This window comes from Girardinichthys multiradiatus, chromosome X (assembly GCF_021462225.1).
Source record: "Girardinichthys multiradiatus isolate DD_20200921_A chromosome X, DD_fGirMul_XY1, whole genome shotgun sequence".
In the NCBI taxonomy this organism is placed as follows: Eukaryota; Metazoa; Chordata; class Actinopteri; order Cyprinodontiformes; family Goodeidae; genus Girardinichthys; species Girardinichthys multiradiatus.
The window spans coordinates 15,938,830-15,961,173 of record NC_061817.1 but is presented as its reverse complement, the minus strand read 5'-3'; the positions used below and the strand labels follow the sequence as shown (position 1 = coordinate 15,961,173).

The following is a 22,344-nucleotide window of genomic DNA, read 5'->3' as shown; positions in this document are numbered from 1 at the left end:
TGCCCACAGCGAGCCTTCCCACTGATGTCACTTTAAGACATCAACTCAGGCCACTGGTGGCACCGACCTCAGAGATCCGTCTGAGGAAATGTCTCACTGATCCTCAAAGCAATAAAGAAAGAGCAAAGCAGGTCGCTGCCCACCACCAAATAGCAGTGTTCTTACATAATCCATCCAACTATTTTCTACAATACAACACCATCTTTCCCCTCTCCCTATACTGAAATCGTCCAATAGGATAAAAAGGTCAAGACATTCGAAAGCAGGGACTGGTGTTGGCAAGGTCATCAAGCATCAAGCAAAAAGTTCACCCAATGAAATAGGGTGTTTTTTCTTTCTTTTAGTCAGTTTGCAAGTAGCCTGTGATGTCTTAAATTGGTTTGTTACTCTATTATTGACCTTAATGGCCATAAAAGTCAGAATGCAAACTAACTATTAGAGTTTTAGTCTGCATTGAAATTAATGTGGCATTCCATTTATTTGATGGGAATTTCCTCCACCAAATCCAAAAATATAACCTCTGCAAGCATTTCTTTTTTTTTAAAGAAAATGATTAAGATTTAAAGCAATGCAAACCTCTGGAGACAAACAAAGCCTGGGATTTTGTTGCCAACATCTAAAAACTGCTGATGGCAGCCATTGCTAATGCTAGTATTTAGTTTCTCACCATCTTAAAAAAAACTAAAGCCATATTTAGAGTTGTGCATCAGGAACATATCTCCTGTGAGCTGAGTGAGAGTCTGTAATTGGAAAGAGTTGTTTTTGCAGCTATGAGGGTGATATTTTCTTCCATATGAAGTCTTTTAACTCTGCAAAAGCTGTAATCTCCCCATACAGACAGACAACTGGAGCCCTATAAGTGCTAATGACTGTTTGCTGATGTTTTATGCAAACACTCATCTCAATTCAGAAGAGACAATGAAATTCTTTTCAGGTTATTCATCAGGTTTTTTGATGTCAGAATAAGTCAGGCACTGTGCAAAAGTCTTGAATCAATGCTTTTCTTCAAACTCACCTTGGTTAATGTGATACTGGTTCAACAATTTACTGGGGGATGTGAGAACATCGATTTGTTTTCATTTTAAAAGGTGAAAATAATTTGTTGTTTCAAAGACCCTTTGGTAGGACCACCCTTTCTCTGAAATCTCTGAAGCAATGTTTCGCCTAAACTCAATTTTAGTTTCTAAAGGTTATAGAAGAACTTTCTTCTTCTTCTTCTTTCGATCACAGCTGACTTTTCTTCTATTTTTTGTCAACAAATCCATGACTTAACAAGTTATATCATGTGTTTTTCTTTGATCTTTTGGTTAGAAAGAAACAGTAACTTTTACAATAACCTTCAAAGTATCTGGCACAATAATATTATCAAGTAAATTTCAGCATCACTAACAGGTGAAGCTGTGAAAGACTCCACCTGAAATCACAGTGTTAATCTAATTAGCAGACTAATGGAAATAAACAGTTGGAATAAATGCCCCGAACAGTCTACCAGATCGTTAAAAGAGGCTTGGTTGAATTGAAGATGGCTTTAGGATCAAGAAGCTCCAGAATTGGAATGGTACCAGTGCAGAGTTTGATCAACATTGGCTTTAGGTGGGTGTGAGTGCATCTGCAAGCACAGTGAGGCAAAAACATGTTTACAAAGACCTAGTGAAAAATACAAGAAGTATGAACAGCACAAGACTGATGAATATCTGCCTTCTGAGATGAATCCTCCTCCTGATGGCTTTGGGCATTTGAGAATTTGTTTGTCTGAAGTTAAAATGAACAACAAACTGTGTTCATATCCAAACAATAAAAAGTACAAAAATAATAAGTCACCGTCAGTCAAGATTTACCCAAATAAGTCATTATCAGTGTAGTCAAGTGTAAACAGTGTGATCAAGTTATAAAGAAGGCTCACCACGCTCACACACTTACATACAGGTACATTACAGGTAGAGTTGTGCACAAACACATTCATGGGTAGAGCTCACATTTTTGAGAACTTTGAACTAAATGATGCCATTTTTTTAGGTGAGAGAGAAAATAGATAATTTTGAAGTCATTTCACAGTGCTCTGTTTGGGGGTGAATGAAAGATTGACACACTTTGTTTTTATGAGAAAACTTTGGATATTTTATGGAGAAAATGCTGCAGCATTTTTTCAACATTTGTACTCAGTGTCTGTATGCGCTGGCAGCAGAGGTAGTTCAGCTTTATCTGGACCTATATTAATAATTTAGGCTTTTGTTTCTCTGCTTGCTTTAAACTTGACTATGTCGCCTTCAACTTTGTTTATATGTAATGATGTTTCTGCCTGATTTATTTTGTTGTTGTTAATGGATGGGGGGATAGAACAAAGAAACACAGAGAAGCTGCAGCTTTAAACTCTTTTCTCCGACCATCCTGCTAATTAGTAATAACAACAGATCTGTTTTTTTTTTTTTCAGCACTAGTGGCCTTTATTTTATTGGTTTTTTTTTTTACAGTAGGCACACAGGAAAGAAGGGTAGAGAGAGGGGAAGACATTCGGCAAAGGTCACCGGGTCCGGGACTCGAACCCGGGACGGCTGCTTCGAGGACTGTAGCCTCCGCTTAACCCCTACACCATCAGCGCCATGCCCATATCAACAGATCTGTTTAATTTACTTAATTAAAGATTGTGTCAACCAGTATGCTTAAAGATAATCTAAATTTTGAGTGTGTGCTTTTGTCCAAGACAACTTCAGCTTTTAATTTTTGGCCATTTTTCAGTATTATTTTGGATTTTGGACTGCACTATAACAGTTTAAAGGGCCAAATAAAAAACTCATCTCAAATCTCATCTGCTCTGACTCGATTGTAATACGAGGGTTAAAGAGACTGCAGTTACAAATCTAATTGAATTGGAGAGCCTTACAATCAAAATGTTCTTTTCTATTGATGAACAATTAAAATATTTTAATGACAGCAGTTGTGCTATTATAAAATATAGATTATGAAAGCAAAGAAACAGAGAATAATTCAGATACTACAGGCAAAGGGTTAACCTATATGCTAATTAGTGATTGACATAATAACCTATATACATAAGTTTTAAATATTAATTCTCACAAATTATGATAAATGAACAATAACTAGATCAAGTTGGAGCCGTGTACTTAATTCATAATACAATTCAACACATAACTTTACAGTTAATGTTATGGCAAGCCAAAGATTTACCAGATAAAAGTGAGTTTGAACTACAGAATTAATAGACATAGTTTAATACTCTGTCTTACAGTAGGAGTTCAACTCAACTAATGATAGTTCAGTTATTTTCCGATTTACAAGTACAGCCTAAAGAATTAGAAAACTGTTAAAAACTTCTGTAGTTTTTGTCACATATTTTCCGAAAGCAAAACTAATATGTCATGACCATTTATTAAACATAGAGTGAAATATTTCAACCTTTTATTCTTGTGGCTTTGATCATTATGGCTTACAGATAATGGAAACCCAAAATGTTTTGTCTCGGAGAATTTGGAGATGGTTAAAAAGTTATAGCATATTCATAGAAAGTAGAGTGTAAGGAAAAAGTGGAGAGAAAAAGGGCACCAGTAACAGGGATAACCGCAGCCTTGAGAGGTTTGTCAAGCAAAATCCATTTGGAGAGCTTCACAAGGAGCGGACTGAACCCTGAGTCAATGCATCACTATAGACAGACGTATCCTACACAGGGGCTCCAAATGTTGCATTTCTCCTTTTAAGCCCGTCCTGGGTTAGGGAGAATAAGAACTAAAGAGTTGCACAGAGGACCAAAGTCCTCTTTCAGATAAAATAAAACGTTGCATTTTATTTGGAAACAAAGGTCCCAGATTCCAGATTCCATGTTGCTTGAAGTCCAGTGTGAAGTTACCACAGGCTGTGATGATTCGGCATGCCATGTCATCTCCTGGTGTTGGTCCACTGTGTTTTCTGAAGTCAACAGTCAATGCAGTCATCTACCAGGAAATTTTAGAGCACTTCATGCTTCCTTCTTCTAACAAGCTTTATCGAGATGCTTATTTTATTTTCCATCAGTACTTGGTACGTGCCCACAAGGCCAAAGGTACCAAAAGACGAAATGACAACCTCTTCAAAGCATTACACTGGATGTTTCTGTTGCATCTCAATAACTAGTTAAGGTAGGCAACCAGGAAGAAGATAAGGATTCAGTGCGGTCTGTTTAAAGGTAGTGCCTTACCAAAAGTAAGGCACTACCTTTAAACATTTTAACATTTTATTTTATTTTTTCTTGGATTCTCTGTGTCAGACCAACACAAAGATGCGTAGAATTGAAAAGTGAAAAGAATATAAGAGAAAAATCAGAAAAGTAGAACAGGACCCGAGCAGAACAGGACCATCTCTCATTAGCTGGTATCCAGGTCCTTTTAGGTGTTAACAAACTCTTGCAAAATAATTACCATGTCGATCCCAAAACACATAGCAAACCAGCAAAAGGCATTGCAAAGGAGATTGTGTGTGTGTGTGTGTGTGTGTGTGTGTGTGTGTGTGTGTGTGTGTGTGTGTGTGAGGGGATAAATATCCAGTGGTTCTGCAAAGGTGCACGCGTATGTGAACAGCTGAGGGAAAGCATGCTTTTTGCCCTGCTTGCTGAAAGCTTATTTCTCCTCTCGCCATGTTGAGTTCCCCACCATAAGAATCAGCACCTCTACTCCATCCCCCGTGCCCCTCTGTCTTGTGCGAGCAACAATAGTCTATTCTGTGTTGTCCCGTGCGACTGGAGGCACACCCAAAGCCAAGGCCATGGTGGGAGGGGAGACTGTTGGCCGAAGGCCAGCAAAGAGAGACACTGGCTCAATTCTCGTCTGGAGGAGCAGATCCATAGTCGACTGGGGAGCAGCAGGGGTCTTATCTGTTTAGCTACAAACTATAGCTGTCATTTGGTGCAGTGATTCCCTGACAGCTCTCCCTATGAGAAAATGTCAAGCTTTACAAATTTCTCAGTAATTTGTAAAACAAAAATAGAGAAATTCTTCCTTACTATCATATGTACAGAGTCAGCTATAACTGAACACCAGAAGCAGAGAGTTAAAGGGATCCTTTAGTTAATTTGAAGGTTCTGTAAAAAAGGTGGAAATATTTTACCTGCAGCAGAAAAGTCTCTCGCCATCTTCATTTGGTATAAATCCAGATTAATTGTCTTGGAGGCTGAAGCTAACAGCTAGCATAAGAGAGCCTAAGACCAAAGTGGACTTCTACTCTCTTTCAACAACCTGGATCTCAAAAGTGTCTAGGCGGATTATGAGAACGCTGTTAAATGAACATTTTCATGTTTACAATGGGCAGATATTTAATTAAGTGTCTATGATAACTTACATGAGAAATGGAAACTGGAGGCTGTGCACTACCAATGATCTTCCTGAGTGAAACACAAACTGAGAACGGACCATGTGAATTATTTCTGGTCGGAGTAACTGTGTGTTATGAAACTAAAGCTATGTAAAACTCAGAAATTCAAAATGAGGTTTAATAAAACACAACTCTTTTACAGCAATATATGGCCTATATTCTTCTAATTTTTTGACAGTAAGCAGGTGGAGAGAGGGGGAAGACAATTATAATAAGAGGAAGACTATTATTAAATTATGTTTGTTAAGCTTGTTGAAGCTACTTTAGTCATTTCATAATCTTTTTCATTTATTTATTTTCATTCATTTAAAATCAAAAGCAACAACAGCATTTGTCATGAATGAAAGGGAGCAGAAAGAAGCAATGGCGTATAATATCTGCCCCCTAACCAAACAAAATTATTTACAATTCCAGGTTTTGGAGCTGTTTAACGCAGCTGTACTATCAAATCATAATATCATAATAGCAACAATTGAAAACAAAAGTCGACCCGCTACTCTGCAGAATTATATTTTTGTAACATTGAAAATATACAAATTTTTTAAACATATAAAAAGACTGTTCCATAGACTGACCCCTCTGACTGAGATACATCTTTCCTTTAAAGTTGTTCTCAACATAGATTTGGTAAAAACTGCACTTCCTTTTAAGTCATATTTACTTTCTCTCTTATTGAAGCTGTTTCCCAGGTTATCAGGTACATTTTTCTGATGAGATGTATACATAGTTTTTAGAATGGTATATTCCACCAATTCATTTAATTTCAGAGTTTATAAATGTATAAAAATGGGATTTGTTGTGTCTCTGTGACCACCTCCACTAACAGTGCATTTTGTTTGTAGATGACAATACTATGTTGTGTGCTGGAGAAAATATAAAAGATTTTATGCTAATCATAGAAAATAAATTCCAAAAAAATGAAGGTTAATGCTATAGATGGTTCAACATTAGCAAAGCTAAATTTATAATCTTCTATAGAAAAAAGAAATGATGACAGTGTCATTAAATATTAGTGGAGTAACTGTGACACAAACAATAGCGTTTTATAAAAGCAAAAAGTACTGGTCAAGCTGACTTTGTGGTGCCCAACTCAACAAATGGTTTTCTATCTATTAATAGCTGGTTACCCACTGATGTGCCACACCTCTAATGCCATATTTGTGCAATTTATACAATAATATTTTGGTGCAGCGTGTCAAATGCTTTTTGAAGGTCTACAAAATAATGTTTCTTGTCAATTGAATCTGAAATCTTCTCTCCGCTCCATAATTGCTGTAGTACTAGAGTGATTAGAACAAAACCCATACTGACTATTGCTTAAAAGTCCACAGCCTTTATCTTTCATGCTAGGTACCTTAAATGGGGCGTTTGCATTTTAGTCCACAGACTTCAATCTTTTGCTTCATATTCATATTTAAAACAAAATAAATGGGAATAGGTGTCATACAAAGTTTTCAGTAATAATACACAATTTAATAAAATTATACATGAGATTTGAGTGTATTTATGATCATTCCTATATCCCATAGTTCATGAAAATATTTTATACAATGACTCTCCATATTTATGGTAAGTGGTTGTAGTATGTACATGGGTCCCCAAAATTATTTGTTTACAGGATCAAAAGGGTGACATGTGGGTATGAAATGGAAGTATGAATTTGCAAAGGGGCAAACTGACATGGAATTGATCCATACTTTGGTGTTGGCCCTTGTGTGACTCGATTTTACCGTCAGAATTATGATTTATATTAACTGAGTTATCTTATGCAGGTAAGATATTAACTGCTTATAACTTTTAACGACACCTAAATTCCAAAGTCATGAATCCATGAAGGTTGAATGTTGCTCCTATTTTAAGGTTCAACTTGCTTTATTGTCTGACAACATCAATGTGACCCACCAACACAGTGAGACTGCAGCAGGCAGCCTAATTATATAATTACCCCTTGTCTGATTGCCCTATGCTGCTGAGACGAGGGAGGGCCTTTGTGTGGCTGGAGGAATGTGGTGCACTTGGCATTTTTCAGCAAAAGGGCAGCTTTCAGGAAGGCAGTGCCAAAGAGAGGAACGGAGGGTGAGATCACGGCTGCTGGTGCCCACTCCTCTGTTTTTTTGTAGAGTTTTTTCTTCTCTGTGACTTTCTTGGAGGCAGCTGCTCCTGCTGCAGGATAGGAAGACATTGCTTTTGTTTCGGAGCTTGAGCCACTGCGTGGATAAGAAAGACCAGATCATGAGCAGGTGTTAGGAGAGATTACACTGCAGACTCCAACAGCATGCCTCCTATTGCCTTCACACTTGAGTCCAAGTCAAAAGCAACAAGGCTTGTGTCACACAAACCATGTTCTCTCACACTTCAATAGAAGATCCAGACCTTTTTCTGACATTTACATCAAGGGCCTCCCAAATCATTTCACATCGCTACTGGGGATTTTATGAAGCCTTTTCTTCTCACTAATGAAAACAGCAGGCTTAATGGTATTTTGGCGCCAAGCTCTCCTTCTGAATTCCTCTGCATAAGCTCCTGCTGAATTCAGCAGCATGTTTGTGTAGCATTGCTGATGCAAAGCAGCTATATACAGATTTGGATTTAAAAATTAGAGGGCTTTGCAAAAGTAATCATACAACCACAAAGTGCAATGTATTTTATAATGACTGTGTGTTACAAACAAAGTAACACATAATTGTAAAATGGGAGGAAAACTATAAAAAAACAAAAATCAAAAAAGTATGGTTTAAATTTGCAATTCAGCCTCGATTACTCTGATACCCAAACCATTAATCAGGGACGCAGCCAAGATGGTCATTAACCGTGCAGGTGGGAGAATCTGTTGACAGGAATCACCCCAAACCAACAGTGAAACACACACATTAGTGGTGGCAGCATCATTCTGTGGGGACCAATTTCTCCATCAAAGAAAGGAAAGCAGGTCAGAGTTAATTGAAAGATGGATTAACCTGAAAACTGGGCAAACCTGAAAGCTGCAAAAGACACCTTCCAGCAGAACAATGTACCTGAACATTCAGCCAGAGTCACAATGGAATGGTAGCTCTGGAAGATCTAGGTCCAGGTTCAGGAATCTGTGGCAAGACTTTTAAAATCACTGTTTTCTCTAGAGTTTCACGGAGCTTAATCTATTTAGCAAAGAACTGTTAAAAATTCTACAGCTATACAAAGCTCATACAGACATACCCCACCCACACTTGCAGCTGTGATTGCAGCAAAAGGTGGCTATGCAGCTAAATAGCTAGAGAGTTAAATGAAAGTGCTCACCACACTTTTCAGATTATTTATTTGTAAAACAATTTGGAAACCATCCACCTAACAAGCATGTAACACTAAGCGTTGGTCGATCACATACAAATTCTAAAATACGCAATGAGGGTTATGGTTGAAAAATGTTTGAAATAAAGTTCAAGTTCAAGTGGTTGACTAAGCTGCAGTTCAATATGAACCCCTGATAGCTGAAGGAGGATACAAGACGGGGTTCGAAACCCCCAGCTGAAAGGGTCAGGACTTGAGAAATTCCCATAGACTTCCAAGCTGCCTGTCTGGTCCATATGACCATGCATCAAAGCCTCCCTCTGGTCATCACACAGCATGAAGTATGTGAAAGAATGCTGTCAGGGCATAGGAGGACACCGAGGGCTCAGCATTCCCATCACCAGCACACACACAGCAAATTTTACTGATATAAATAAAACATAAAATCCAAGCTGAAATGCGGATTAGCACAAAGTGTCACTCAATTGTAACAACAGGTCCCAAGACATTATCTTTGGGTAAACAGAGATGTTGGATTGGAGAGAAAGTTTGTAGGTTTGAGCCAAGAGTGAAGCCTCTCCCACTGTCAGCCTATTGTGGGAGCTCCTTTGTTTTACTCGTCTTAAATAGCCCTGACAAATTTTTTCCTCAGTGTAAAACCTCTGACTAAACCGGAGGCGTCTTCCAACATGCTGGCTCAGGGACAGATCTTCATTTTCCCATCAGTGTATCCATCCTGAGCCAAAGTTGCCCCACAGCGCCCCTGCTGGCCAAAGTTGTCCTGAGAATCTCCATCAAAAACGATCTTTTTTCTCTTGCTCCGAGCCAGCATCTCTAGCTCCCATCCTTTATTGTATTAGCCAGCTGATGAAGATTAATGCAGAATCTGACCAGAGTTGTCCTGTTATAGAGAGTTATTCTGCAGCATGGATTTAAAGACCTGGCCGGGAAGGATATGACGGATTTCTAAAACTCTTAAATCCAAACTTTTAGTGGATTTAAAGAGTGAATTTTGATTTGAATTATAAAAAAGATAAATGGTGCCCCCGTGTGTTTCCAAGCACATACTGCTATATCATTTCAGAGGCCCTTTTTATGTTTTGGAACTACTGTGATTTACAGATTCTTCTTCATAAAATCTGCCAACTTTGTTAGTTTCATGAAAGTGTAGTTTATTGTTGATGACTGTCTACAACTGGCACAACAACAAAAAAATCAAACACATTTTCATGTTTCTAATGTAATTAAGTTTTTTATGTTGTTACTTTCAACTTGCCAAGTTTGGCCCGTTGTAAAAAGTTGGGACACCACTGATCTAAACCAATCCATTGTAGCTCTGGGGGTTTAGGATTGTTGTCCGGTTGCAAGGTTCACTTCCATCCAGCCTGAAATGTTTGGCCACCTCTTACAGGTATCCTTCCCATATTGCCCTGTATTTAGCTTCATCCATCTCCCCTGCCTGACCAAAAGAAAAGCATCTCCACAGCATGATGCTGCCTCCACCATGTTTCACTTTTGTGATTATGTGATCAGGTTTATGAGCAGTGTTAGGACAAATAGTTCAATTTTGGTCTCATCTGATCACCTACAGTACATAGCTTGTGAAAACCTGCAAACTGTACTTCTTGCTTTCATTAAACAAAATCAATATGTTGGAGTGTGACTTATAGTTGTCCTGTAGACAGGTTTTCCAACCTGAGCTGTGCATCTCAGCAGCTTCTCCAGAATTTCCTCTTGACTGCTTTCTGACTAATGCCTTCCTTGACCGGTCTTTCAATTTAGGTAAATATAAATGTAATTTTCAGTTGATAGCTAGGAAAATATGTATATTTTTAACAACCCTGCTTTCAATTTCTAACAACTTTGTGTCAGTCTGCCACAGACTCCCAATAAAACAAACTGAGATTTGTTGTAACATGACAAAACATGGGGTATGAGAACTTTTGCAGGTCACTGTACAAAGCAAAACTGATATTAAGTTAAAAGCCACAGGTCCAAAACATAAGTTGTTCAAGCAAATGAAAATGTTTTTTTACTTCAAACAGAAACAACTTGAAAGGACTGAAGCAGTGGAAAATATTTCAACTTGAGCTTGCAATCAGATGTCGGCAGCAAATGTCTATATTCCACATCAACTCATGTCAGAGGCATCTTTTGTTCTTTGACTGTTATAATAAAACAAACGAATGATATACTCCACAATACTTTGGGGTTTTTGTCTTTCAGTTTTTTTATTTAAATAAGCTTCTCTAATAGTTGTAACAACTATTTTCAGCCCTTACTGGTTAATAAACCATTCATCTGAACTAATCAGTTCTTAATACAACACTTAAAAGTGTCTTAGGCTTCCTCACGAAAACCATTTAATCTCCTAAACCTGGAGGCAAATATAACAGCAGCTGCAGTTAGAATTAGAAACACATTGATTTCACAGATCTCTTTATTGATGTATGCACAAATACAGTGATCAACTGTTTTTCTCCCATCTATAATTGTGCATGTTATTATTACAGCTCCAGTTCAATCTTAACGTCCATCTTGGACTTATAGGGCTCCAGCAGGGGGCGTATTTCTTCAGACAGGAACCTGGCTACCTGAAGGTGAGAATAAGAAGAAAATATTGTTGAATATGTTAAAAAGCAAAGTTTCTGGACCGTTAACATCCAAGACAAACCAGCAGAGCATCAAGTTTGATGTCTAACACACTTGCTGTGGAGCACGACCAATAAAGGTCTTGGGGTCCAGTAGGGCATCCAGCTGCCCCAGGATGGGGATGAAGTAGGGATCCCTCTGGACCCTGGCCAGCAGGTCGTTATCACCACCTTCTTGTTTAACTACAGCTGCTGCCTCCTGGGACAGAACCCGGATCTTCTCGTGGCAGTCCTAGAGGGCAATAATAAATGTTTGCATGGTAACCTATAAAGTCTCAAATACAGTGCTGTGAAAATATTCTGTCCCCATACTGATGTTTTCTATTTTTGCTTCTTTTAAAATTAAACTGATCTTATTAATCAGTAATAATAATCAAACAAAGATAACCTGAGAGTCTAAATCAGCCTCAGCCTATGGATAAAATATTATTGTCCTTGTAAATCATGTACTAACTGTGATTAACCACAACCGCCGAGTTCAGTTTCACCAGCCACACTCACTGACTAGTTCTACACCTGTAGAATGAAGAAATCAGTAAGAAAGAACCTTTATGAAAACGTGAAGTAGGCTAAAAGAGGTTACAAAGAAACACATGATGTCCTGATCTGAAGAAATTCAATGAAAGACTCAAAGTACACCAGCAAGCCCACTTCTGAATGCCTTGGGAAAAAAAACTGTTTGGAGTGGAGTGGCCTAGTCAAAGTCTGGGTGTAAATGCAATAGAAATCATGAGGCTACAATCTGGCTGAATTTCAACAATTCCACAAAAAGAGTAGGCCTAAATTCATCCACTGTGATGTAAAAGACTCGTTGCCAGTTATAGCAAAGGTTTGTCGCCAGTTTTTGCAGTCCAGGGTGGTAAAACAACGTAGTAGGTTTAGGGGGTGATTACTTTTCACATAAGGACATGTTGTTTTGAACCTATTTATCTTATTAAATAAAATCTAAATGTAAAAACTGCTTTCTGAATTTACTCAAGTTATCTCTGTCTGTTGTTAAAAATCTTTGAGGATCTAAAATATTTCCGTGTGACAAAAAAAAAAGAAGCAATCTGTCTACCTGTCTGTTCCCTCCAGCCTTAACCATCGCCATAATGATGTTTTCCGTGGCCATGAAGGGCAGCTCGTGGCGGATGTGCCTTTCGATGACGTTTGGGTAGACCACCAGACCCTCTGTGATGTTCTGCAGAGTGCTGAGGACGATGTCTGCTGTCAGGAAGGACTCTGGGAGGGAGATCCTCCTGCATATGAGCAAAATAGTGGATAAAGATATAGAGGCAATTATTATGTTTTAACTTGTCTAAAATCAATGGCTGATTAAATTTTAAATTGGAGTAAGCTAAATGTGAGATCTGTTGTATATGCTGGTATTGGCAGACCTGTTGGCGCTGTCGTCCAGCGTCCTCTCCAGCCACTGGACCGAAGCTGTCTGCAAGGGGTCGGCCATCAGCGCCACCAGGTGCCGAGCCAGGCTGCAGCAGCGCTCTGCACGCATTGGGTTCCTCTTGTACGGCATGGCACTGGAACCTGCAGGGGAAGTGTCAACTTCCTGCTGAGGCACTATTTACATTCTCACATCATCATGCATTTGCATTTCTGAATAGCAACCCACTGTCTGGGGGCCCCTAATGTGCTAACATACCAATCTGCTCCTTCTCAAAAGGCTCCTCTATTTCCTTTAGGTTGGCCAGCAGGCGGATGTCTGTACAAATCTAATGGGCAGTTTAAAGAAGAGCATCAACAGACTCATTTTCACATAATTTCCACTAGATGGTGACATATACAGGGGTTGGACAATGAAACTGAAACACCTGTTATTTAAGTGTGGGAGGTTTCATGGCTAAATTGGACCAGCCTGGTAGCCAGTCTTCATTGATTGCACATTGCACCAGTAAGAGCAGAGTGTGAAGGTTCAATTAGCAGGGTAAGAGCACAGTTTTGCTCAAAACATTGAAATGCACACAACATTATGGATGACATACCAGAGTTCAAAAGAGGACAAATTGTTGGTGCACGTCTTGCTGGCGCATCTGTGACCAAGACAGCAAGTCTTTGTGATGTATCAAGAGCCACGGTATCCAGGGTAATGTCAGCATACCACCAAGAAGGACGAACCACATCCAACACGATTAACTGTGGATGCAAGAGGAAGCTGTCTGAAAGGGATGTTCGGGTGCTAACCCGGATTGTATCCAAAAAACATAAAACCACGGCTGCCCAAATCACAGCAGAATTAAATGTGCACCTCAACTCTCCTGTTTCCACCAGAACTGTCCATCAGGAGCTCCACAGGGTCAATATACACGGCCGGGCTGCTATAGACAAACCTTTGGTCACTCATGCCAATGCCAACGTCAGTTTCAATGGTGCAAGGAGCGCAAATCTTGGGCTGTGGACAATGTGAAAACATGTTATGTTCTCTGATGAGTCCACCTTTACTGTTTTCCCCACATCCAGGAGGAGTACGGTGTGGAGAAGCCCCAAAGAAGCGTACCACCCAGACTGTTGCATGCCCAGAGTGAAGCATGGGGGGTGGATCAGTGATGGTTTGGGCTGCCATATCATGGCATTCCCTTGGCCCAATACTTGTGCTAGATGGGCGCGTCACTGCGAAGGACTACCGAACCATTCTTGAGGACCATGTGCATCCAATGGTTCAAACATTGTATCCTGAAGGCGGTGCCGTGTATCAGGATGACAATGCACCAATACACACAGCAGACTGGTGAAAGATTGGTTTGATGAACATGAAAGTGTAGTTGAACATCTCCCATGGCCTGCACAGTCACCAGATCTAAATATTATTGAGCCACTTTGGGGTGTTTTGGAGGAGCGAGTCAGGAAACTTTTCCTCCACCAGTATCACGTAGTGACCTGGCCACTATCCTGCAAGAAGAATGGCTTAAAATCCCTCTGACCACTGTGCAGGACTTGTATATGTCATTCCCAAGATGAATTGATGCTGTATTGGCCGCAAAAGGAGGCCCTACACCATACTAATAAATTATTGTGGTCTAAAACCAGGTGTTTCAGTTTCATTGTCCAACCGCTGTATATCCCGCATAATACCTTGTGAACAGTAGCTCCCAAACTGGCCAGGCTGGACAGAGAGTCGATGTCCACTTTACGACTATATGTCTGACCAGTCACCACGTAAGCTCTGAGAAAAATGACAGAGGGATGCATTATAGACTTCATCAGCTTTTCTGCATGTTTCCAGTTCTAGTTCAGAACTGGTAAATCCTGAAAAACCACACAGACAGTTTAAATGTACATTTTGAGTAATTATCTTAACATCCATGTAGCACTTTCTGGACATACATAGGACCAAAAAGCAGAGATGATTTATCTACTCAGATCAGCGTATCATGTTCCTGCCAGCTGCTGTTGTGATGTCACCAGTCCAGTTAATAAAAGCTGCAGAACAGCAGAAATGTAAAAAGCAAACAGCTGGAAGGATGAGCTAAACATTTGACCTTTGAATGTGGCCCAGTGAGCCCCAAACATACCTACATTTTATACACTGCAAAAATAAAAGGAAAATGTGCTGCCTCTCTGGCCAAATCATCACACCCTAAATGCACAAATACACTTCAGAGTGACTGCCATGTCTCAGTGGGTAGTCCTATAATTCCAGCTGCCTCTTGTGTCATGTCGATAAGCCCCGTGGCAAGGCACTCAACCCCAAGTTGTCTACCGATTGAAAATTATGGCATGCATTTGTATTCAGCCCCCTTACTCTTATACCCCTAAATAGAATCCAGTGCAAGTAATTGCCTTCAAAGGTCACCTAGATAGTATTTAATTAAATAAAAGAGCATCATGAAGACCAAGGAACACAACAGACAGGTCAGGGAGAAAGATGTGGGGACGTTAAAAGCAGAGTTAAGTTCTTAAACAATATCAGAATCTTTGAGCATCTCAAGGAGCAACATTTGATCCATCATCTAAAGTAGGAAAGAGCCTGGCACAACTGCAAACCTAAAACAGATCGATATTTACCTACAATAGGAGGTTGGCTCAGAAAAGCAGCCAAAGAGGCCTTTGGTGACTCTAAGGGGGCTGAAGAGATCCAAAGCTCAGGTGGGAAAATCTGCAGACACACGTCTCCCTAAACGCAACACCTGTGGGTTAAAACATGGTGGTGGCAGCATCATGTTGTGGGGATGCGTTTTTCAGTAGGGACAGGGAAGCTGGTCAGAGTTGATTAGAAGAGGGATGGAGCTAAATACAAGACATCCCGGAAGAAAACCTATAAGAAGCTTTTCACATACAGCATGAGGTACAATGGTTCGGTTTAGATTTAAGCCGAGTAATGTGTTAGAGTGGCCCAGTCAAATACCAGACCTAAATACAATGGAGGATCTGAGGAAAGACTTGAAAAAGTTATGTTTGTAGATGCTCTTCATTCAATCTGACTCAGCTTGAGCTATTTGCAAGGAAGAGGGGAAAAAAGGTGCAAAACTGGTAAAGACGTGACCCAGAAAACTTGCAGCATAATTGCAGTGAAAGGTGGTTCAACTCAAGCAGCAGAATACAGATGCACGCCACTTTCACTTGTAATATACAGGTCCTTCTCAAAATATTAGCATATTGTGATAAAGTTCATTATTTTCCATAATGTAATGATGAAAATTTAACATTCATATATTTTAGATTCATTGCACACTAACTGAAATATTTCAGGTCTTTTATTGTCTTAATACAGATGATTTTGGCATACAGCTCATGAAAACCCAAAATTCCTATCTCACAAAATTAGCATATCATTAAAAGGGTCTCTAAACGAGCTATGAACCTAATCATCTGAATCAACGAGTTAACTCTAAACACCTGCAAAAGATTCCTGAGGCCTTTAAAACTCCCAGCCTGGTTCATCACTCAAAACCCCAATCATGGGTAAGACTGCCGACCTGACTGCTGTCCAGAAGGCCACTATTGACACCCTCAAGCAAGAGGGTAAGACACAGAAAGACATTTCTGAACGAATAGGCTGTTCCCAGAGTGCTGTATCAAGGCACCTCAGTGGGAAGTCTGTGGGAAGGAAAAAGTGTGGCAGAAAACGCTGCACAACGAGAAGAGGTGACCGGACCCTGAGGAAGATTGTGGAGAAGGGCCGATTCCAGACCTTGGGGGACCTGCGGAAGCAGTGGACTGAGTCTGGAGTAGAAACATCCAGAGCCACCGTGCACAGGCGTGTGCAGGAAATGGGCTACAGGTGCCGCATTCCCCAGGTCAAGCCACTTTTGAACCAGAAACAGCGGCAGAAGCGCCTGACCTGGGCTACAGAGAAGCAGCACTGGACTGTTGCTCAGTGGTCCAAAGTACTTTTTTCGGATGAAAGCAAATTCTGCATGTCATTCGGAAATCACGGTGCCAGAGTCTGGAGGAAGACTGGGGAGAAGGAAATGCCAAAATGCCAGAAGTCCAGTGTCAAGTACCCACAGTCAGTGATGGTCTGGGGTGCCGTGTCAGCTGCTGGTGTTGGTTCACTGTGTTTTATCAAGGGCAGGGTCAATGCAGCTAGCTATCAGGAGATTTTGGAGCACTTCATGCTTCCATCTGCTGAAAAGCTTTATGGAGATGAAGATTTCATTTTTCAGCACGACCTGACACCTGCTCACAGTGCCAAAACCACTGGTAAATGGTTTACTGACCATGGTATCACTGTGCTCAATTGGCCTGCCAACTCTCCTGACCTGAACCCCATAGAGAATCTGTGGGATATTGTGAAGAGAACGTTGAGAGACTCAAGACCCAACACTCTGGATGAGCTAAAGGCCGCTATCGAAGCATCCTGGGCCTCCATAAGACCTCAGCAGTGTCACAGGCTGATTGCCTCCATGCCACGCCGCATTGAAGCAGTCATTTCTGCAAAAGGATTCCCGACCAAGTATTGAGTGCATAACTGTACATGATTATTTGAAGGTTGACATTTTTTGTATTAAAAACACTTTTCTTTTTTTGGTCGGATGAAATATGCTAATTTTGTGAGATAGGAATTTTGGGTTTTCATGAGCTGTATGCCACAATCATCCGTATTAAGACAATAAAAGACCTGAAATATTTCAGTTAGTGTGCAATGAATCTAAAATATATGAATGTTAAATTTTCATCATGACATTATGGAAAATAATTAACTTTATCACAATATGCTAATATTTTGAGAAGGACCTGTATGTTGCAAAACCATCACGCTACTTTATGTTGGCATGTCACCTTAAATCTTAATAGTTATATACTGAAATTGTAGTAGTAGCAGGACAAAATGTTATAAAAACTAAAGGGAGAGCACTGCTCCAAGTTCAGTATTTAACCCTTTAGCCCTGTGCTTTCACAGCTGCAAATATAATATATATAATTTACCTTATCATACTAATGCTAAATATCTTACTTTTTGAATCCAGCCATGTCTGTCACCATCCTGTCCAGATCCTCCACCTGTTTGCAGAAAACACCACAAGTATTATAATCTATGAAGCAGAACACATTTTCTAACATCACATGCCAGATTAATGATTCTCATCTATCCCACCTTGTCGTGGTCCCCCTGAAAAAGCTGCAGGAAGCTGGCCTGCGTCCCTGTCGTCCCCTTGACCCCCCGGAAACGCAGGTCGTCACGTGCTCGCTGCAGGTTCCGCATGTCCATCGCTAAGTCCTGCAGCCAAAGACATGCTCTCTTCCCTACGGTGGTCAGCTGGGCGGGCCTGTGCAGAGAGGCGAGTTGGGAAAAACAAGGTTTGCCACACAGAAACAGAGGAAAAGGTGAGGGAATACATATAAGACATGAAAGATTAAGCTGTGGACAGACTGACTGGTAGTGTGTGAAGCCGAGCGTAGGAAGGTCGGCATATTTCTCTGCAAAGTTTGCCAGCCTGTCGATGACTCTCGCCAGCTGGAGAAAGAGCAGTAACACAGAGTTATTATATAACACGCTGCCATGTCCCGGACAATTCATATCTGGCTTGGAGGCTACATGTAGCGTCAAAACTGTGCCAGTTAAATGACTGCAACTCTTCATTCCAGCTCGCTGATTTGTTACCGAACAGCTGAGGTTCACCACAGCTGAGTGGGTGCACTTGTTTTCTGACCAACGGCTGAGCCTCACCTTAGGCAGAAGGATGTCAAAGCCATCACGCAGCATGATGAGATCCTGAGGAAGAGATGCAAAACAAAAAGAGAGGTGGAAATGTAAACACTGCAGTATTTTCTCACTAATCAGGCAGCATTTTGGTAATCAAATAGTAAAGCGTATTTACAGTGTTGTCTCCGACATAACAAGACGTGGCTCCCAGGTGAATGATGGGAGCGGCAGTGGGGCAGTAGTGAGCAAAGGTGTGGACGTGAGCCATCACGTCATGCCTGAGCTTCCGCTCCTCTTCGGCCGCCATGGCGAAGTCGATGTCCTCGGCGTGGCTCTCCATCTCCTGGATCTGAGCGTCCGTAATCGGCAGACCTAAAGCCTGAGGGTGATGACAAAACAGAGTTTCCACAGCGGCCATCATCATGTCCTAGCAGTGAGATGTCCCAACGCAGGTTCCAGTGTGTAACTTTTAGATAGAACTGGTGCCATAAAAGCCAAAACACCATTCAGAGTTTCGTTCTCATCGGTTTTATGATTACAGGTGTTTTTTCAGGATTTAAAAAAAAAAAAAAAAAGGGAGGAGGGGGTAATCTGCAGCTTTGCAACTAGATGTCTCTGAATCCAGGGTTAACACTTTTTAAACTCATAGAACCATATTAAACACATGTTAAAAGTATGAAGCATTATCAAATCATAAAGCTGCCGTTTTTCAGATAAGTAACCTTTAAAGTACTTTTTAACATTGCAGCCATGCCTCTCTTACTGGCAATAAATGCGACATTTACCCACTTGCACTCACAAATTTGTACATTTTCATACACGTTTACACAGACTAGTAGGCAACTTGGGTTTAAACGCCTCAAACCAGGGGAACGTTGCTATGTGGCCGGATGAAGCTAGAATTAAATACACAACTGCTGTTCAACTGCAGTGAATAACATACGAACGATGACGTGTCATCTGAATCTGGAGTATGTGATGTACTACAGGCGTACACAAGGCAGAAACTGTTTTCTTCAGGAGAAAACAGACCACTCAGGCAAACACAGCCATCACTTGTAAGCATGAAGTATAACAGATATCTTTTTATGTCAATACAAACAATCTGCTGATATTTGCAGATGTCAATAAGCACTCTCCACAAATTAACTTTTCTGCATGTTTAGTTGTTTAATTGCAGCAGTTCTTTTCTCTGTGTCTGAGCCAAATGAAGGAGAAAGTGTTTGACTGCAGCTGCAGTCAGATTGTATATCAGATATGTAAGCTTCCTTTCTATCCACCAGCTGTGCAGCGTTAGCTTGAAGTGACTTTATAGACCCAAACAATTTCAAAATGAAAGAGTTTGAGTGGACACATTTAGACAGCTGCATGAAGGGCATTTAAAGCCTCAGAGTAAAACACAGAGATGGAAGATGGAGATGGAAAATAAGACGTGCACAACCACTGCATGGCTCGCTGATATTACGTTGACTGCTTTGGTGACAGAGTGGTTGGGAGGAACTTGCTGACAAATGCTTGTGCAAATCAGAAATAAAAGCTGATCAGAACCAGGGCAGAACTTAGACTTCCCACCAGACATATTTTCTCGATTTCGGACAACAACATAAAGACAACTATTATAAGCCTGAATGCAACTGAAAACAATAAGATGTAAAAAAAAAAAAAAATATGATAATCTGTAAGCTGGTTAAACACCCAGACCCTAAACCTTTACTATTAATGGAAATCAATGAAAGAAAATACATAAACTCTTTTTTCACAGTTTACATTCCTCCATTTAAATACATCTAGATATGTATACCAACTTTTAGCAGCTCTTTTAACTGTTTCATGTTTTCATTTTCACACCAGAAACACAAGCAGCTGTCGACAGTTCACTGAAGTTTGCACAAACACGTGCCGACCTCATGAGGTCTCCGAATGTCTTGATTAGAATGGAATGTGTCTTTTCATGGAGAGTCAGAGGGAATCTGGTAACTGCAGGAATACAGAGACGACTGAGGAACTTGGTCCCAAGAGCACACTGCTGTAACCAGTTTGGACCAAAGGTCAGAGGGTAGACAGGGCAGTTCTACACATATATTGACTGAGCAAAGTGGTTTAAAGTTAAAGGCCAAAAAACGTACAGTAAAGGAACTTAGACTGAGCTACAAGTTAAGCCTTTTGGAATACAAGCTCCTTGAGGGCTGTCTCTGGTTACAGGAAAATACTGTGCTATATTCAACCAGTGCCCACCCTAGCAACAGTACAGTAAGTTCAAATAGTGAATGTGAATAAGCACGTAGCATGTAATGCGAGGGTCTGCCATCAGTTAACTGTCACTTGTACTCCTTTGGCAGCTGGTAAAATTATAAGAAATAAGTTGCTGTCACACTATTTATGTTGTTAAATATTTTTTTACGTAGATCTCAATGTAAAGCAAAGAAGCGAGTTTTGTGAAACATCGAGTTGAGTTACATTAATGAAGTATGTCTATTGTTGATGTGCCCAACTATATTTTGTGCGTTTTGTGATGAAATGTGCAAAACTTACAGTCCATAAAAATAGAGTAAGTTACTTTGTGCCATTTTTTCCTACACTTTATGATTGCCTGACCATCATGGACTGAATGTTCAAGGCTTAATGCACAAACGTCAGTGGTGGCTGTGTGTGGTTTATGTGTTGTCTTCAAGATGTGACTTTCATGCTGAAGAATTTTTGAACAGGTCCAACAAAAAAAAACTTAAAATCAACGTGCTGCGCTTGAGATCAACTGTGGACCAATGTAGAGCAGCATATCTTCATGCACCACAGAAACGCAAGGATATCGGGGTTGGGGTCGTTACTGAGTGTCAGCACATGTTCAGGAAAAACTGGACCATGGTGTGTTGTTTCACACAAACCCTGCCATCATGTGACTGAACGCCTTAAAATGCAAGTGACATTCAAACCGAACAAACGTGTCATTGTGATTTGATGCATTTTTTTCTGTTATCTCTATATTAATAAAAGAATTGCAAAAATTTGAAGGACATTTTATGCACTGAAATTGATGCATTCAGGGCCAATAACATTTATGAATGGTTATCCTAGTTAAAAAAAACTACTGATATCAATGATGATTCAAATACTGGAAATACTGACATAAACACCTAGGGTCTGAGTTAAAAGTGACGTGTTGAATCAAATAAATGAATCGAATACAGTTCCATGAAGAAGTATTTGATTTGTCCTACCAACAAATTTTAAATATCAAAAGGTAACCTGAGCAAATACAAAACGCAGTTTACAAATAAATATTTCATAACTACTATCCAAACCAACCTCACCATTTTTGAAGTTATTAAACCTGAAACCTAATAACTGGTTGTGCCCCCCTCTGTGTTAGCAATAGATGGCAATGAGTCTTTTAAGTCACTGTGGAGGAATTTTGACCCATTGAAACATTGGAAGGTTTTTGAGCATGAGCGACCATTACAGCAGTTTAATAATCAGTTATTGTGGTCTTTTATTAAAATTTAATGTATGAACCCAAACCTTTTAGTGTGAAAGAAGTGTAAAAACAATAAAAAAAAAATATCTGTAAAGTTTTTCAAAGAGAATAATTTCTACTTTCTTATGAATAATCATAAATCATAAACTGGGAACTAATGGGCTATTTAACAGACAATAATTTGAAACTAGAAAATTTCTGAAGAAATTTAGATGGGGCCTGCCTCTTGGTTGCTATTTAAAAATCATTATGTATGCCATTATCAGCTCTAAAAATCACTAGGTATTATGAAAGATTCAGGCTTTTATTTTGAAAATTTCAGTAGGCTTTATTTTAAAAGAGCCAACATAATCCCATTTCCAACACTTGATGGACTCCAAAAAAAGTGTAAAGGCCAGTCTTGCAATGATCTATAGTTTAAAATGTAAAGGCTTTTATTTTGTAAAGCATGTTTTGTCTTATTTGGAAAGTCCAGCACGGTTGTACTTTCAAGTCTGGGTTAGTTCCATTAGTTA

The 22,344-nt window shown here is 39.9% G+C and overlaps 1 protein-coding gene across 1 annotated transcript; it reads right to left on the bottom strand.

Annotated features, from left to right (window-relative positions):
* Window positions 1–11,044: 11,044 nt before the first annotated feature.
* LOC124863131 (adenylosuccinate lyase-like) lies at window positions 11,045–18,796 on the bottom strand. The gene is made up of 11 exons (XM_047357378.1): window positions 18,533–18,796; window positions 18,382–18,426; window positions 18,089–18,168; window positions 17,809–17,980; window positions 17,668–17,714; window positions 14,343–14,433; window positions 12,916–12,985; window positions 12,653–12,800; window positions 12,334–12,514; window positions 11,329–11,505; window positions 11,045–11,216 (listed from the first exon to the last, which is right to left on the bottom strand). The coding sequence occupies exons 1-11, from the start codon at window positions 18,779–18,781 to the stop codon at window positions 11,130–11,132; spliced, it is 1,347 nt and encodes a 448-aa protein (XP_047213334.1). The 5' UTR covers window positions 18,782–18,796; the 3' UTR covers window positions 11,045–11,129.
* Window positions 18,797–22,344: the final 3,548 nt, after the last annotated feature.

Coding starts and splice junctions, on each gene's coding strand:
- LOC124863131 (XM_047357378.1), bottom strand. CDS start 18,781: ATGATGATGGCCGCTGTGGAAACTCTGTTTTGTCATCACCCTCAGGCT. Junction 14,434..17,667: donor GACATGGCTGGATTCAAAAA/GTAAGATATTTA, acceptor CATTTTTCTCAG/AGCTTACGTGGTGACTGGTC. Junction 12,515..12,652: donor CTGGACGACAGCGCCAACAG/GTCTGCCAATAC, acceptor GCTCATATGCAG/GAGGATCTCCCTCCCAGAGT.